Source organism: Strongylocentrotus purpuratus, unplaced genomic scaffold, assembly GCF_000002235.5.
Source record: "Strongylocentrotus purpuratus isolate Spur 01 unplaced genomic scaffold, Spur_5.0 spur5_scaffold_4, whole genome shotgun sequence".
Classification (NCBI taxonomy): domain Eukaryota; kingdom Metazoa; phylum Echinodermata; class Echinoidea; order Camarodonta; family Strongylocentrotidae; genus Strongylocentrotus; species Strongylocentrotus purpuratus.
Window position 1 is genome coordinate 11,726,718 of NW_022145610.1, and position 16,920 is coordinate 11,743,637.

At 36.7% G+C, this 16,920-nt stretch overlaps 1 protein-coding gene across 1 annotated transcript; it reads right to left on the minus strand.

Moving 5' to 3' along the window:
• Positions 1–672: 672 nt before the first annotated feature.
• Positions 673–16,920, minus strand: LOC575261 (sulfhydryl oxidase 2). The gene is made up of 11 exons (XM_030997823.1): positions 16,636–16,920; positions 14,236–14,336; positions 12,237–12,291; positions 8,278–8,383; positions 7,312–7,405; positions 6,631–6,776; positions 5,462–6,124; positions 4,793–4,922; positions 3,887–4,006; positions 2,349–2,487; positions 673–1,883 (listed from the first exon to the last, which is right to left on the minus strand). Exons 1-11 carry the CDS (start codon positions 16,880–16,882, stop codon positions 1,246–1,248), a joined length of 2,439 nt encoding a protein of 812 aa, XP_030853683.1. The 5' UTR covers positions 16,883–16,920; the 3' UTR covers positions 673–1,245.

The window sequence follows — 16,920 nt, forward strand, 5'->3', positions numbered from 1 at the left end:
CTGCACCGACAAAGTTGATTAAGAATAAATAGCCATAAGTTGAACACTTATCAATGAAAGATTTTATCACAATGCATGTACTATATAGTCATTTCAATTATTTTCTACTATTTAACAAGAAATTCAATCTCAAATGTTGGTATCTCAAGTGTGAATCTATGTGAGCCAAGATCAACTTTCTGCTTTGTGTATGAGATTCCGGAAACTTTATGAGGCTATTTTCAAAACTAAACATGTTTACAAATTAATATTTATATTTCACCCGTTTTAAAAACAGATTACCATGTACACATGTATATGATATTACAAATATGCAAGTCAGTATTATCTTGAAAAGGTCCACATTTATTAGGAGGATACCAACGAACCTGTATACATGTATGTACTTATTTTCTTCTGTGTTTTATCCGTTATTATTGTTATAAATTTATATTCATGATTGTTATTGTAGTTTCTTGAAACCAAGCAAGTCACATTGCAGAATCCCACTTTGGGCGAAAATCTGCAACCCTGTATAAGTTTCATGAAAAAAATCAACAACAAAATGTAACAGCCAATTATTTGTTGCTATCATGATTATCATCATGACTTCTTAATGGCAATCTATTACCACAGATAACAATCATTATAACTTATAAGATATGGAAGCTATGGAGACATAATTATTTTGCGGATAATTTTTTAACCCCTTCTGGGACATCCCTTTTTGTGACAATTGTCATAAATGAACTTTAAAGAGTGTAAATGGACCAAAAATGCTTTATCCCACTGGTAAATTTGTCTTAAAAAATACCTAACCTGGACATCAACTTCATAACGGAAAAAAATTAATGTTTCTGTCAGGGGAAGAAAAAATGTAGCCATCAAATTGATAGTCCAACCACAGATATCTATGTTTTAAACATTGGGGAATAGGAATCTTACATTTCTGAGAAGCAAATCAAAGGCTGAGAAACAGTGTTTTTGCATCATTTCATTACCAGGGAATTACCACATACTCACAAAGAGAAGATATTGACCACAAAGTAACAAACTGACTTTACAAAGGATATTTCAAATTGCACCATGATACTTAAACCTGTCGAACATGAGTAACATAACCCTCGTTTTTCATCCGACTTTGGTCTCGCTTCACCACAGGTTATCATTCTCCTCAAGTGTATTAAATAAATAGCAAAAATGTCTTAATCATGTCTCTGGTTTCGGCACTCTCCAAGAGTGCGAAAGAAAATGAGAGAAGGTTCATCATCGAGGCAGGAGCCTCTTTCTCCTTCTCCTCCTCCATACCAGGACGAAGTAAACGCAGACTATGAGCATCACGCAGCTGACATTCAGCACCATGCACATGCTGAGGTCCACCCCGTTGATCCCGAGACCAAAGTACCCCGCTCTCCTCGTCCCAACCGCTAACCGAATACTCATCTCCCTCTGCCGCAAGTGATTCAAAACATCCTGCTTAACACCCTCAGGGTTCAGGGTGGCGCGGGTCCCCATGTCCGTGTCGTCCGGGGCTCCGCTGTTCGAGGCGTGGATTCCCTTGAACGCGAAATTCCGCAAGCCGTAGTAGTCTTTCAAGAATCGAAGAACCCTCCTCTCCTCCCACAATTCTACATTGGTGCTCGCGTAACAGGAAGCGCATATAGTCCGCGAGGGGAAAGGCGTCTTGGGGTGGGCGGGGTCCTCCGAAGGGTCGCCATGGAGACGCTTGTTGACGTGATTGTGGGTCTGCCAAAGCCACACGATGGCGCTGTCCAAGGAGGTGATTGAGTCGTCCAGGTCGGCGACCTCGTGACGGAAGTTCTCTCGGCAGTTCTGGCAGCTGAAGAAAGCGAGGATGTAGCCCCTCATGGCATGCAGAACCTCCATGTAGCTGACATTATCATCTAGAGTTAGAAAGGAACATCAAACAAATAAATAATTAAATATATGTTAATTAATAAAATTTTGCATTATTGAAAGGTATCCTTTCACTATATAAGTGCAATGATTAAACCAAGGGACAAACTAATCATTGCAGAAATTATTTCTTCTTTAAAGCCCCTCTAAAGTGTTGGGAGCCCCTAAAAAATGGTGGCAAAATTTCACTTAACTTGTATCATGTGAAAGAGGATGTCATTGAAGACATGTATTTAAAAACAAACGTGTTTGAAGTCAAATATTGATGAAAGAATACAAGATTTAGGTTTTCTGCATACAACAGAAACCCAAATAATGTATTCCTTTATCAATATTTGTCTTCAAACTCATCTTTCGAGGGAAATCTTTGAAGAAGTGTGTCTTAAATGACATCTTCTTTCACGTTATGATACTATTTAAGTGAAATTTTGCCATCAAATTTTTGTACTTACATCTTCTGATGAGTGAAGCCTGAGAGACGGTCAGAGTGTGGAACAGCGTCCAGAGGCCACAGGGGTAACCACGGAACTGAGGCTCGCTGCCACGACATCCGATCCATTCCACTCGATCGGGGAGTCCAATCCCTGGTTCCTGGTCCACAAATTTAAAAAAAATTATGAAAAAAATTATGATATTTTTATATTGTATGTGCATCTAATGTGACAAGAAAAGGGTACCTAAAAGACTGTTAATGAGCAACCACCTCCAACATTTGTAGCAGTTCAATGTTAAAGAGAAGGTTGAGTTCTTGGAAGAGGTGAAAAATAATTTGTGAGCATTATCATTCTTTTTATGCAAGTGTGGAAGAACATCATATAAAACATGCTCCCTGAAAAGCATGGCTCTTCAAATGCCTTCATATTCTAAATATGTCATGTAACATCGTAAAACTCGGGGGTAGGATTTTTACGCCACGTGTTCGTGTAGTCCCATATACATCTTTCTGTGTACAGTGTTTGTAACTTACCAAGACTTGGCCAAATTTCTTATCATTTTGATGATTCTAGAACCTTGCAATACACACAAATTCTTATATGCTAGATGATCAACCTTTTCTGGTCGATTCCACACCGATGCTTTCACAATGCAATCGCATGACCAGAACTCTACTTCATCTTTAATGATTTTGTTTGGTTAATTGCATTTAGGGGATATCCCTGTATGTTTTATTTACCCTTTTAATGCAGTAGACTGTTCTATTCAATTGAATGTGTCAGCAAAACACATTTTGGTCAATAATAATGGCTGTGGTTTTATGACACTGTTTAAAAATGTCTATTCTTTTGAGCAGTCTAAAGTTGTCTTTCTGTTAGCGTCTTCTACAGATCTGCACAACGCACACGTCACATTTGCAGATTTGCAGGTGCATACACATGCATGTACCTGCCACCCTTCAGCAGAAGAAAAAAATAGGAATCTCTCAAGGCAAGATAAGGAAGGCAGAGTATTTTGTACAGTATGATATTACATTTAAGTTCTCAGCAAAAGAGAGGAATCAAGGGTTTATAACGCTATTCTGAACACCAGAAAATATGAATCATTCCTTCAAAATGGATTTTGAAACCCCATAAATAGCTTTCTGAGCCAACACCAATAACGAAGAAAACATGATTTTATGGAATATTATGCACAAAGCAAATGAAGGAGAGCTCGTATAATAAGTCACAGAGTTGCCAATTTGTATTTGATTGATCACAACTTCAATAATTCATAACTTTCTTATTTTCATTCAGAATTTGCTCAAACTTTCACTCACCTGATTTTCTTATTATTCTGCCTCTATCGAAACAAACTTATTTTGGGGGTGGACTTTCCCTTTAAGACCACCTGTCCATAACGACCACTTAAAATGCTTGCGTGAGATTTCATGTACACTGTAGTTAAGAACCTGTCTACAACGACCACCTGTCTACACAGGCCACTATTTGTGTTTCCCTTGGGTGGTTGCCGTAGAGACAGGTTTGACTGTACTAGAGTCATATGACCTTACCTTGGTTGGGTCAACGAGGGTCAACCATTCTTGTATGGGTATGCTGGTACCCTCCTTCTCAAGCAACCATTGATGGATGGTGGACAAAAAGGACATCACCTCAGGTCTCCCTGGAAAATACTGGAATCCAAATTATCAGAAAAAGAGTATTATTCCAAGATGATTTGATCAAATTTCTACACGATTCATGAGTCTTGCAAATTTGTGAAATGAAATTAAGGATCATTTAAAGGAAAACACAATCTTAAGAGACAAACTCTAAAGAAATAAAGCAGAAAATAATGAGAGAAGCAGACTGGAGGAAAGCTTGAATGAAATTGGACAGAAAATATGAGAACTTTGAACTTTTGAAAGTTGTAATCACTTTTCGTATCCATGGGAACTTCAAATTTGCTGAATTGTATCATTGTGACAAAGTTCCGAACAACTTTCCATTCGTTCCAACACAAAATGACTAAAATATATATTTGTTTAGATATGTGTGACTTAGGATGGACTTTTCTTTCTGCTTCCACTAACTCAAACTTTATATCAACTTTACTTCCCCTTTGAGTAAATCCATTGTGCAATACCCAGGGGGGTGTTTCACAAAGATCCTATTAAAGTCGAACTTAAACATTATGGAGAGCCATTTGTAGCCTTAAAATAAAATGTATTCAAAAGCAAAAATCCAAGTATTTTAAACTTTCATGAATTCCAGATCAAGACCGTGAAATCTTCTTGATAAAAGAAAATATGAATGATTTGAATTAACATTTAATACCTTTTAAAATAACTTTTACAAAATATTTTCAAAGATGCTAACGGCTTTCCATAATTGTTAAGTCCAACTTTGAGATAAGTTCAACTTAGGATCTTTGTGAAACACCCCTAGGTACAAGATAAGCTGCATGAAAGTACACTGACCTTGCTGAGGACACCCACGTAGTTGGTTAGAGCCTGGAGCTCCTCCCCTTCTATGTGACTTCGAAGAGACACCTCCTGACGGAGTGAGTACTGGATGGCTGACTCCAGATCCAGCATGTAGACTTTAGGCCTAGGAGTACAACGGAAATGGAATCAACTTCAATCAAAAGTATTATATTAAAAATGTATTTAAAATGTATTATATATATAAAAAGAAGAATTCTGTTTTATACCCAGAAAGCCATCAGTGCTGTTTTTCCTGAGGGTTCTGTAATTAATTATTACCCCAGCAATTAGCAGGTACCCATTTACACCTGGGTGAAGAGTGACAAATGTGGATTAGTGTATTGTCAACGGAAGAAGCAAGATTACAGAGGAAAGAAATCTCTTTAAACAAACTGATGATGATAATATATGATGACATCTAGACATTCAGAATATATTCATCAAGCACTATGCCTAGAACTTGCATCATTTCTATTGAAATCATACTTATTTAAATTTCTGTTACTCAATGTACATCATGTTTCTTCCAGTTTTAAAGAAAGTTGTCTTGTATTCTGAGTAAGAGAAGCAAATTACTCTCAGAAAATACTATCAGGACTAGTGTATTTCAGATATTATCCTTAAAGAGATATTTCAAAGCTGGACACCTTGTGTTTTACTCACCACTCGCTAGGCCTCTGATCGCTCATCCTGACGTTGGTCTTCTTCTGCAATGCTTTCTCTTTGTTCTTCTCTAGCACCTTATTCCACATAATCTTCTGCTTTCCTCCTCCTTCTCCTCCTTCTCTTCCTTCTTCACCAGCCTCTCCTTCATCCCCTACCAGTCCTTCATCTACTCCTACATCATCGAGCCCGACTCCGGCACCTCCCACCTCCTCCCGTAGTATCCCCACCCCTTCCGCTTCCTTCTCTCTCCCCGCTTCCACTCCTCCGCCTTGTCCTTCTTCCTCCTCTCCTGCGTTCCCTCCATCATTTTCTCCTCTTCCTCCTTTATTCATCTCCACGAATCCCTTGTCGCCTGGCCTCAAGAGCAGACTGAGCCCCATCTCGTTCTTCTTCTCCTCCTCCTCCTTCTCTTTCTCCTTAATCTCCAAATTCCCATCCTCGTCCACGTCCCTCCCATCAAAGTCACTCTCGATGTTGTCTCCCTCGCTCTTGATGACCTTCCCAACCACTCCTCCTGGTCCCAATAGATGCTCCTTTTTCAGCATCTCATCACCATGGTAATGGTTGGTATCATCAAGGATTTGTTCGACTGGGGGTTGTTTGTTTGCATTGTCTTTGATGTGTTGCTTAATGGCCGCACTGAAGCTGCCCCTGTCGGTTCTACAAAGAGCACAAAAAAGAAAATAACAAAATGGAGAATACCGGTACATCAACGTATGATTGTAATTAATTGTTAACACTGTCCCCCAAACTAGTGCTATTTGCTGCCTCTCGCATCAAATTCTTTTCTAATTCATATTCAAATCTCTTAGTCTGTTCCCCAAAACTTATATGTTAATGCAACAATTTAATCTGTCTAGGTACCTGTACATACATGTACCTCCTCCAATTAATCACTGTATTTATCACCAATGCATCTCAGCACTTCAGAATTTCTCCTACAATACATGTATACTGTAGGACACTACAAGTTGCCAATTTAAAGACTTCAAGGCTTATTTTCCATTAAAACATTATATATCATGAACTTTATGAATCTTATACAATATAAGATACATTTTTTTCACAATTTTATGTCTAAACTTAAATTAAAAGTATACCCCATATGCCCTCTCCAACAGCCACAGTATGACCCAGCTTCAAGCCAAAGTATCTATGAATCTTACCCTACAATCTTGGTAGGGGCTCCTGAGCGGTCTAGGATGTATGCCGAGGGGAACGAGTCCACACCCCATTTCTCGATAAGAGGGTTATCTGCTTTCCTCATCCATCTTGCCTCTACCCTCTCAATGTTTGAAACATCTAAGATGATCTAAACAAAAATAAGAAAAATTATGATATACAGATCTACAGGGGATAGCCTACAAGATGGCAATTCACCCACCATTCCTGTTTATATATTTTTTCGCTGGGTGGCAACAATGGTATAAAAGACTTTTAATCTACTCCTCAAGTTGGAGTGACATACGTGTACGGTATATGTATGCATATGGTTGCAGAATTATTTGTACCATAGTATAGAATACATATTAAACTTATTAATAATGGGTATTAATTTTCCCTTCTTTAAAAGTGATGACATATCTTACAACATCATGAGTGCCTATCATTAAATAGACAATCTATAGAATTTTGTATATTCTATATATTTCTATATAATAGTGCCTACTTGTATAGCGCACAGGTCCACCTTTCGGTGCTCATGCATACTTGTACCAATCTTATATCTAGAGAGCACACCACTGGGTTATGTAATACATCACAAACATGTACTCTTCATAAATGTATACCGTAATTAAAACCACGGGCAGAGCTAAATTAGAAGAGTTTAGGATATGATTTCTTACCTCTTTTCCCATGAAGTTGTCAGTACCCTGAAAGATGATCACCAGGAACTGATGATTGGGATGATGAGAGAAGAAGTCCCCCACCCAAGGTGCTCTGTACAGGTACAAGAAATAAAAAAAGGGATTTTTTGTTGTTGTTTTTTTACCAGTGCAGCGTCTCATGAAACCGTTTTATATTAAGTTTAACACGCGTTTCAATGGGATATCGGTGAACTTCTATCTTATGACGGTTTTGTGAAACGCTGCCCTTGTTATCTATCTAGTACAGAGGGTACATCTAACGGGTAAGCATTTCATGTGATGATTATCTCCATCATTGTTGATAAAGGCTTGTTCAGACATGATGCAGCAAACCACTGCAAACATTTTCTGCAGGTTTTTTTTTTAGTGTAAATGAATGGAAGCTGCAGGCAAAAGGATCCTCCGCTTTTCACTAAGCTTTGTGTCATAATATACAGAGATGTGTAGCATAATGACACTTAACGTCATCATGTTAAAAATGCAGCACTTTATGGCTTCTTATCTGCATGGCTTCTTATCTGCATGGCACTTTAATAAAGATTGGAACATTATAGGAATGCTATAGATCTATTCTATGGAGTCAGATTTGATTTTGGTATAACAGGCATTTTTCATAGACTCTAGCACGAGTCATTGAGTTGTAATGGGCTTTATGTTCAACTGGAAAGTAACTTCAGGAACAGTTGTTGATACAAGATTGCTGACATCCAATTGAAACACATATATATGTATTGGTGTGTATGTATGCATTTCAAATGGGATGCCAGCAAATTTGTAGTTAAGATGGTTTCACGAAATCATGCCTTTTACACAAAGCCTACCAACTGATTGTACGGTTGTATGATTGATTGCATTAATCGCTATGTGCAATCAATCGCGAATATCAATCGTACGATCAATTGCTAAGTTTCGTGTTACAGGGCCCTGACTAACAAGGTAACCTACTCTGCAGGTTGGAGATCTGGCCAGGGCTTGAGACGATGGGGTTTCTGAGCTTCCTCCTCGATCTGTGCGGCAACATACTCCCTCAATGCCCGCACATCTCTCCCACCTTCAATAACAAGACAGATAAAATCATATAAAATGAAAATCCATTGTAGAGTTTGATAACACTCGCTCTGATGCCAATTGCAGCACATAATGATAATAATGATGATGATGATAAATCTTGATTTATATAAGCACTTAATACAAAATATTATCTCTAGGCACTATCAAGGTATTATTACCCTAGTCATCAGATTCATTTGTGCATGGTTAGCACCATCACCATGACAATGGCCTATTACAGATGGGGGAGGGATGCTGGGAACATAGTGGCAACAACAAAACCCCACCCCCTCTGGAAAAAAGAACAAGCGTGAGTGTGCATATTGAACATGCAAAAGTTGCATGCAAGTTGACATACATCTCCAAGATATCTGGTAAATACATGTAAATGAAATCTGCTTGGCTGAACCTTACAAATAAGCATTTTGTATTAGTTTGCCTTAAAAATTATTAATATTTTTTTGGAGACATCAAAATAATTGCAGACAAAATAGGTAGGAAGAATGATATCATAAAAGGGAAAAAATAGCCTGAAGGCTAAAAAACAGCATTATCTATAATTTCTACCGAACATAATGAACATTATTGAAAGCAGCATACTGTATATTTTCATGTACAATACATACAGGAACATGGAGAAATTTAAGATTATATAATTTTATAATCATATCACAATGTGATGTAAATGTACAATCTAAGCTTGAATACTACCAATACATTCAAATGTTTACAGAAATGTTTGTTTTGATTTTTCAATACGTATTATGCAACTGATTGAACAAAACCACATCATTTGACATTGGCTATTACTTGTACCAGTAAGTGCCAGCATTATTTGGTTATGCATAATTTAACAAACTACAGTAGGTACAATGTAGACTGATACAATAATACATGTCTACTCCTCCTTGAAAACCTCCCAATACAAGGAGACCAAACAAATAAGAGAAAGCAAGAGAGAGAGAAAGAGAGAGAGAAGGGGAGAGAGAAGGCAAGAGAGAAAGAGAGAGAGAAAGAGAGAGAGAGAGAAAGAGAGAGAAATAGAGGGAAAGGGAGAGAAAAGAGTGAAAGAAAGTGAGAGAGATAGCAAAAAGAGAAAGAGAAAAAAAGAAGAGATAGAGAAAGAGAAAAAAAAAAGAAGAGATAGAGAAAGAGAAAAAGACAGAGACAGAGAGAGAGAGAGAATGCGAGAGAGAGAAAGAGAGAGAGAGATAGAGAAATAGAGGGAAAGGGAGAGAGAAAAAGTGAAAGAAAGTAAGAGAGATAGAAAAAAGAGAAAGAGAGAAAGAGAAAAAGAGAGAGAGAGAGAGAGAGAAAGAAAGAACAAGAAAGAGAGAGAAACAGAGAAAGAGGGAGAGAGGAAAAGATCTCTACGTACATATATGAATAAATAGATTAGTGCTAATCCATAAACAGGGAAGGGTAGATGCAAAGGTCGCAAGGGGGTTGATACTAATCCCTTGATTTCAAAGCCAAAGAGGGATTAAAATCTGAAGGATAACATTAATGGTAAATTCATAATTCCACTCTTTGCTTTGTGTGACTCAGTGCCAAATTGTTCACATTAGATTAGTTTTCTTGGAATTGCATTTTATATTGTTCAGTTCTATTCAGTTTATCCAATTCACTCTTTGTTTTAAAATAGTTATAACAACAACAAAATTATTCAAGACAACAATATACATATCCCATCCCCTAGGCAAAGAAAAGGAAAATTTAAGAATGAAAAGAATAAGTCTATAATATACTCTCTTTCACATTGTCAGGCGCAGATTCAGGATTTCTTAGGGGAGGGGGCCCAACTTTTTTTTGCTCCCGAAAATTTGAAAATCGCGCCGGCCGAAAATTCGCTCAGTGGGGGGGGGGGGTAGTGAGCACATTTTTTTTTTTTTTGATCCTCAAAAAAAATTCTTGAGCGCCAGGGGGGGGCCCAACCCCCAAAAAAGGTAAAAATCACGTGATTTTACATGATTTTTTTCTCAAGGGGGGGGGCCCGGGTCCCCCGGGCCCCCCCCCCCCTGGATCCACCACTGCACATTGTAAAAAATAACTTTATAGATAACTAAACGATGCAAGTCTTTAAATTAATTATAGTTTGTTTGTTTTTTCGCCTCATGGGCTGTGGCACTGTTGAGGCTTATGATATCCAAATATGCTAATGTTATAGGAATATGGATACACCCATAGAAATTTTGAAATTTTAGAAAATCTGTTGCTTATAAATTGGTAAAAATGTACTTCAAAAGCTCTAACAAGTACAAGTAACATTCAAATGCAAAGAGCTATATCAAACAAGTTGCAACTTGGCAGCACCATACATGTATGTACATGGACATTTACATCTAAAGGCATCTCACAAGTATTATTTCCTTTCCAACTTCACCCCACCAGCAAAAGAAATATACATGAGCGGTGATCAATTTTTGTTCCTGAAAGCTCAAAAATAGCTCCATATGGTAAACTGGAAATATAGCTCCATATGGTAAACTGGAAATATAGCTCCATATGGTAAACTCCGATAAATAGCTCCATATGGTAATCTCAAAAAATAGCTGCATATATGGTAAACTGGAAAGAGATCTCACTGGTAATACAGGAATAACTAAAAACTAAAATAGAATACTTATATATCTCTGGGAGCAAATCACACTTTAACCACACTAATTCCTAAAAGAGCTCCCGCGAGCAGAACAATGGTTTTTACACTGCATCCAACAATCTTATAGCAGGGCACCTGGGACACTTGGGACCCAAAAATCTAAGACTGGACCCCCAACATTTTGAAGTTTTTACAAAGGGTTCATGCACACAGACTGTAAAAAGTTAAATCCAGGCCCCTTCCAAAAAAAATAGTGTTGAACCCTTTTTATAGTTTATTATACAAACATCAAGATTCTAGGTCTCTGATTGGTCACAACTGAAGGCATGAAATTCACTACCGACTGCTGGGCAGTATAGTGAAAATATTGACTGTGCATAGTTCTACTTGCGAGTACAATGCAAAGTTGCAATCGTGAAGTTACAATTTAGCAATGAATACATGCAGTGATACTTTTAGACAGGTAACTTTTTCTATCATTTTATACATTCCCCCCCCCCCCACTATAAATTACATTATGGGTATGTAAAACAAATATTGACTGTTTATCTTTTGAGTCACCGTTAGTTTTATGACTATAGCTCCTAACCTTGAGACTGCAATATACAATGGAGTTTCAAGATAACCTTCGGCAATACCATGACCCTAATTACTAACAGCAGTCAACATTCGGATACCGGTACTTAATGGAGTTGTATTGTATTGTTTATGTATTGGTTTCTTGATATAAAAATCATTGAACATCAGCTAAGAGTCGAAGTTATTCAGTTTACAGAGTAAAAAGTATATGGCATTAAAGTACATTCATAATACATTACAAAGATATATAAACTGAACAAGTACTGTGTATATTTAGAAGTGATATACGAGTGTCATTGCCATTTGTTTGACAAAAAAACTTTGAAAATTTATACTTTACATGTTTATTGCAAGAATGCGTAGTACATTGTAGACCTTAGCCCATAAAGACTGATAGAGATCGTAATTTGTAAACCATATACATGTAAGATATAAAGGTCCCTAGCACAATACAAAGAAGAGCTAGAAACTGTACATGCAGGTAAAATTAAACTTAGATACATGTTACATGTACTTTAATTGCTATACTGTACATGATGTACAGTATAGCAATTTAAAGTAGACTAAAAGATAAGTTTGAAGCTGAGTTACTACATGTGTAGATTGGTCAAACAAGTTGATGTTTCCAAAACTAAAAGAAATTAGCAAAAGATAATAATGAACATCTGGATCTTACCTCTGTGTAGTTTGACACCCGTCATGTTTTCCGGTTTTGTAAATGGAAAAAAGCACTGAAGGTAAGATGGCAGAATGAAAAACATCAATGAAATTATTAAAAGCAAAAAACGCGCACAAAAACAGAGTTTATTAATCTCAACAATTACATACTTTGTAAAAATTTAGAGGGTTGAAAACTTAACTACATGTATAAAGCTGTAATATTGACTACTATACATGTACATGTACATGTATATATTTATCTGATACTCATACATTATGTAACCACTTTTAAATGTAGTGCTGCTACACTCATGATATGCAAATGTACTTCCCTACTACAATTATCCTAGTCCTCCTCCTAGTACTAATAACACTCCTACAATACATTTATCAAGAAGACAGTGTGCCCACATTAAATTTGAAGACAATTCCTATATGAGCACATTCGTTTTGACTAAGGAAAGATTAGTTCCTTCAAACCAAAAGAAAAAATAAAGGAGATTTCTTTTTTTTATTGGCTTCTCATCACAAGATTTGACTTGTAAATACAAGGTTAACTGTATACTGTATGAGTAAAAAATTGTGTAAGTCAAAGTATTCTCTTCAGCCCCAACTGATTTGATTCATGCCATGTTGACTGTACTTTATTTTTCTTCTTTTTGCACTCAAATGGCCTTGCTACACTGCTGTCAAGGGCACACAGCCAAGTGCAGGCAGTATAACATATTCATTTATTTATTTATTTGTCCTTTTAATTTTTACAGGGTAGCATTGTAAGTCCAAAAAACTGCTTTCCACAATGGCCTTGTATATCTTTGGGTGTCAAAATCTATGATTATCACTTAACTTTTAACATACTTTTACTAAACCGCTCAAAAGAGTTGTGCAATTCAAGTTAGAGTATCTCTTGTTTTAAATGCACTATTGTAATCTAATTTGGCATCATTCTAAATGCTTGTTTATTCCCTCTTTAATAGGATGGCATTTGTGATGATTAATTACTCATGGAATGTGCAATTAATCTCAATATGGGACTAAATCTCAATTGAAAAGTTGAATGATTTATTGTCAACAGCGACTTCTTCATTTGTTTGGAAGGTGGATTGTGTTTTAATGATGTTCAAAGGGGTCATGCACAACTGCTAATGGTATATTTTGCCTATTTTGGGGGAGGAAATATGTTTTGGATGATGAGGTAGTCATTCATGAACTTTCTTTTGTTTAGAAGACGAAACGTGTTTTTAAATAATCCACTCATTATGAGAATACCATTGTATACCACAATCATTACAAATGAGACATCCTTGTAATCAGGAATAAACAAACTTTTCAATGATACCAGATTCAAGTATGATAACTCAGTAACAAGAGAAATATAATTACATTAGTGCTGTAGTCAAACGTTTAACCGTCCGGTATCCGACCGCCCATGGCGGATTCCGTTTTCAATTGGACGGTTTAGTTTTCCCCGTTTTTTTTTATTTATTTTTTTATTATTATTTATTTATTATTTATTATTATAGTTTCAATTTATGCCCCTCCACCTGGCACTATGCCTGGCAATGTCTCCCAGCTCAGTAATCGGTGTGATGACTTACCACTTGGAAACTAGAACATATAACACTCCAATTTGTCTGTCATCTTGGTTTGAAAGTAATCTTTGTAATAGATCTCAATATATATTCATCCAAGTTTAACACATGGTGTACCACAAGGTTCTATCCTAGGTCCTCTACTGTTTTTAATTAACATTAATGATCTTACACATTATTCTAAAACGACATTGTTACTATTATTTGTGACTAGTTCACAAGCACAAATCGGTGCCTTCAGTTAAATCACCTCGCAGTCCTTCCCGCTTTTCCACACGGCCAAAAAAAAAAAAAAAAATATATATATTTTTTTTTTTATTTATTTTTTTTATAAATCGTTTAACCGAAAACCGTCCGGTTTTGACTGGCGGTTAAACGGAATTGGAGATATCTGTGATGTTACAGCACTAAATTACATCTTACCTTCAATGAAGGATATCCATGAACATCATGTTTCCTGCATACCTCAGTATTTTTCTTATTTGAGCAGTCTATAGCAGCTACGTTGACAACATGTCTCCAATCTGAATTATAAAAGAGAGATCATACAGTATGTATCTGTAAATAATAGCAAATAGCATTAGCAATAGTATTAAAACAAACAAACCAAGTTTTAACCTGTGACTATGACTGTGGTCTTTATTTTTTAATCTGTTGCTGATTTTTGTTTGTTGTGAAGTGCAGGAGGGTTTAATGAAACCTTGTCCTGATAATATGGGGGGGGGGGGGATGGGGTTGATTCCAGGACCTATTTGATAGTTGACATAAATAATACAGAGAAATCCTGTCTCCTAGAGTCCCCTGGGAGATACAAATCAAATGGGTACACAAATTATTGCCAATAATTAAAGAAAAAATTACTATTCTTGTTTGCATTGTCTCTGTTGACAAATGCAACAACCTTGCACTTTGAAGGCATTTGTCGTCTGAAACAAGAACTCAAATATCCCTTTAATATAATCAATCAAGTTTATTAATCAGAATTTAAATTTTAGTTACGCTTCTATCACTATAAAGCTTTGCACAGACTGCACTGTCACTGAGAATATATCATTTCACATTTAAAACTTTCGTTTTGTCGAAAGTTGAACATTTAAATTGAGTTTAAAGGGATAGTTGAGTTCTGTTTTCAGACCGCAAATGCCTTTAAAGTGCATGGTTATTGCACTTATTCTTATCTATGACATTTATAGTGCCCTTTTAGAACCTAAAATTGCTATGAAGGTAATTTTAGACCCTAAAATGTGTGAAATTTAGCCAATACGATCATCCCAATTCAGCTCCACTTTCCAAAAAACATGGTGACTGTTAATTAATTATTTAATCAAAAATAACAATACATGAGCCAGCTAATTGTGGGTAATATAAGCAACATGAAAATGCCAACAAAAAGCCAACAGCGGCATTGGCTGAAATACGACGTAAAAGGTGTTATTTCGTTTTTTCAAGGGTATTTTCAAAATTTTCAAAATATCTAATATTTGAGGTGATACACAAGAATTAGAAATTGTTATATTTCAGCCGTCTCTGAACCGATTTTGATCAAACAAAGATGATTTTGTCATTTAAATATTACGTTCTTTCAAATTCGACACTCAGTTTTTCATTATCTCGCAAAAAAATATTTTGTGTAGCGCCCTCTGCAACAGAACTCAACTATCCCTTTAACTTTAAATTTTAACATGATTCATTTATTTACATCTGTCAATTTTATTTCATCTTTTTATTGAGGGTTTACGGTACTAATTTGCAGTCTCAGGGCAGTAGTAGATTTAAAAGCATTAGCATCAAAAGTCACATTTACAGTCAAACCAATAATATCTTCTGGTCTGAAACTCTGAATTGACATCAGAAATGCAGTATTACAGTTAGACCGAAAACTTCAGTCTCTCTAATCGTCGGTTGTTACACTGAGACTACGTCTGGCTCCACTAGACCTCCGATTATAGAGACTGAAGTATGGCCTATCGGGACTGTACGGGACTGTACGGAACAAATGGTTCGGTTCGACCAGACCGCGATGAATGAGATATGCAACGAGATTTTCACTCTTTACATCCTCATAACTGCTGCAATTATAATAAAAATTAAAAATAACATATAGAGTCTATATAGCTTATTTGACTTACGATAGCTTGCTCATTTAGATCCTAAATTAATGATTAATCCGAGAAAGTCTCGTCGTCAACATTATCCGTCTTGGTTTTAGTTGATGAATATTCATTTTTTCTTTTCGAACGTCCAATAGCTACCGAAGCTACGTACGAGTCAGCCCGGCTTGACCAACGAACTCCCACGAAACGAGTGCTCTGATTGGCCATTGGCTATGTTTTGGTAGGTTGAACCGGAAATATATCAGCCGCCGGGTAATAGTTCGAATGCATGAACGTACTGCTTCGCGGTTCTGAGATAAAATTGGATAACTCATAATAATTAAGTCCGTAAATTTCACATTCTATAATAGGTTAGCAAATTTTGAAAACTGTAATTAGGAGGTATATATACCGACCTAATTTACATCTGATTTAGAAATCAGAAAATTAGATCTAAATAAAGAAAATCGGGGGAGAAATGTCGGGAACGAAAAGATGTTCCGCTGTGGCTCTAAATTACCCCCACGGTACGAGATCTCTGGGTTGCCGTCTGTATTGGGGAATGTCAACAAATGTCAATTTTATTAAAGAAATGACCCAATCAGACGGTTATTTCTGTCTATATTACAGTAAGCCTGAGTAGCAAAACTGCGATGCCGAACTTTAGGCGTCGGGCCCGCGCCGCGCCCGCCCACGGCCCCGGCAGCTTCGGCACGGATGTGTTACTCACCCAGCAAATCCTTCGCGAAAGACTTCCACGTAGGAGCAAAATTGATACAGTGCCCGCACCAGCTCGAGAAAAACTCGACAAACCAGATTTTGTCAGAGTTGAAAACATTATTTGCGAAATTCGAATCATCCAGGACAAAGACATCGCCAGTCGGTTCATACAGTACTGCTTTCACTCCAATAGAAAGCGTGAAAATCAGCAGTAATTTGGAGGTCGAGAAACCTAAATGAGCTCCGGATGATGCCATTTTTGTCACCGTGTCAATCAAGATCTATGGAAAGCTAA

Bases quoted from the DNA above. Each gene is read 5' to 3' on its own strand.
- LOC575261 (XM_030997823.1), bottom strand. From the start codon at position 16,882: ATGGCATCATCCGGAGCTCATTTAGGTTTCTCGACCTCCAAATTACTG. The intron at 6,777-7,311 runs GTAAGAAATCAT...ATTTTTGTTTAG, and splicing joins ACAACTTCATGGGAAAAGAG to ATCATCTTAGATGTTTCAAA. The intron at 1,884-2,348 runs GTAAGTACAAAA...TTCTAACTCTAG, and splicing joins GGCTTCACTCATCAGAAGAT to ATGATAATGTCAGCTACATG.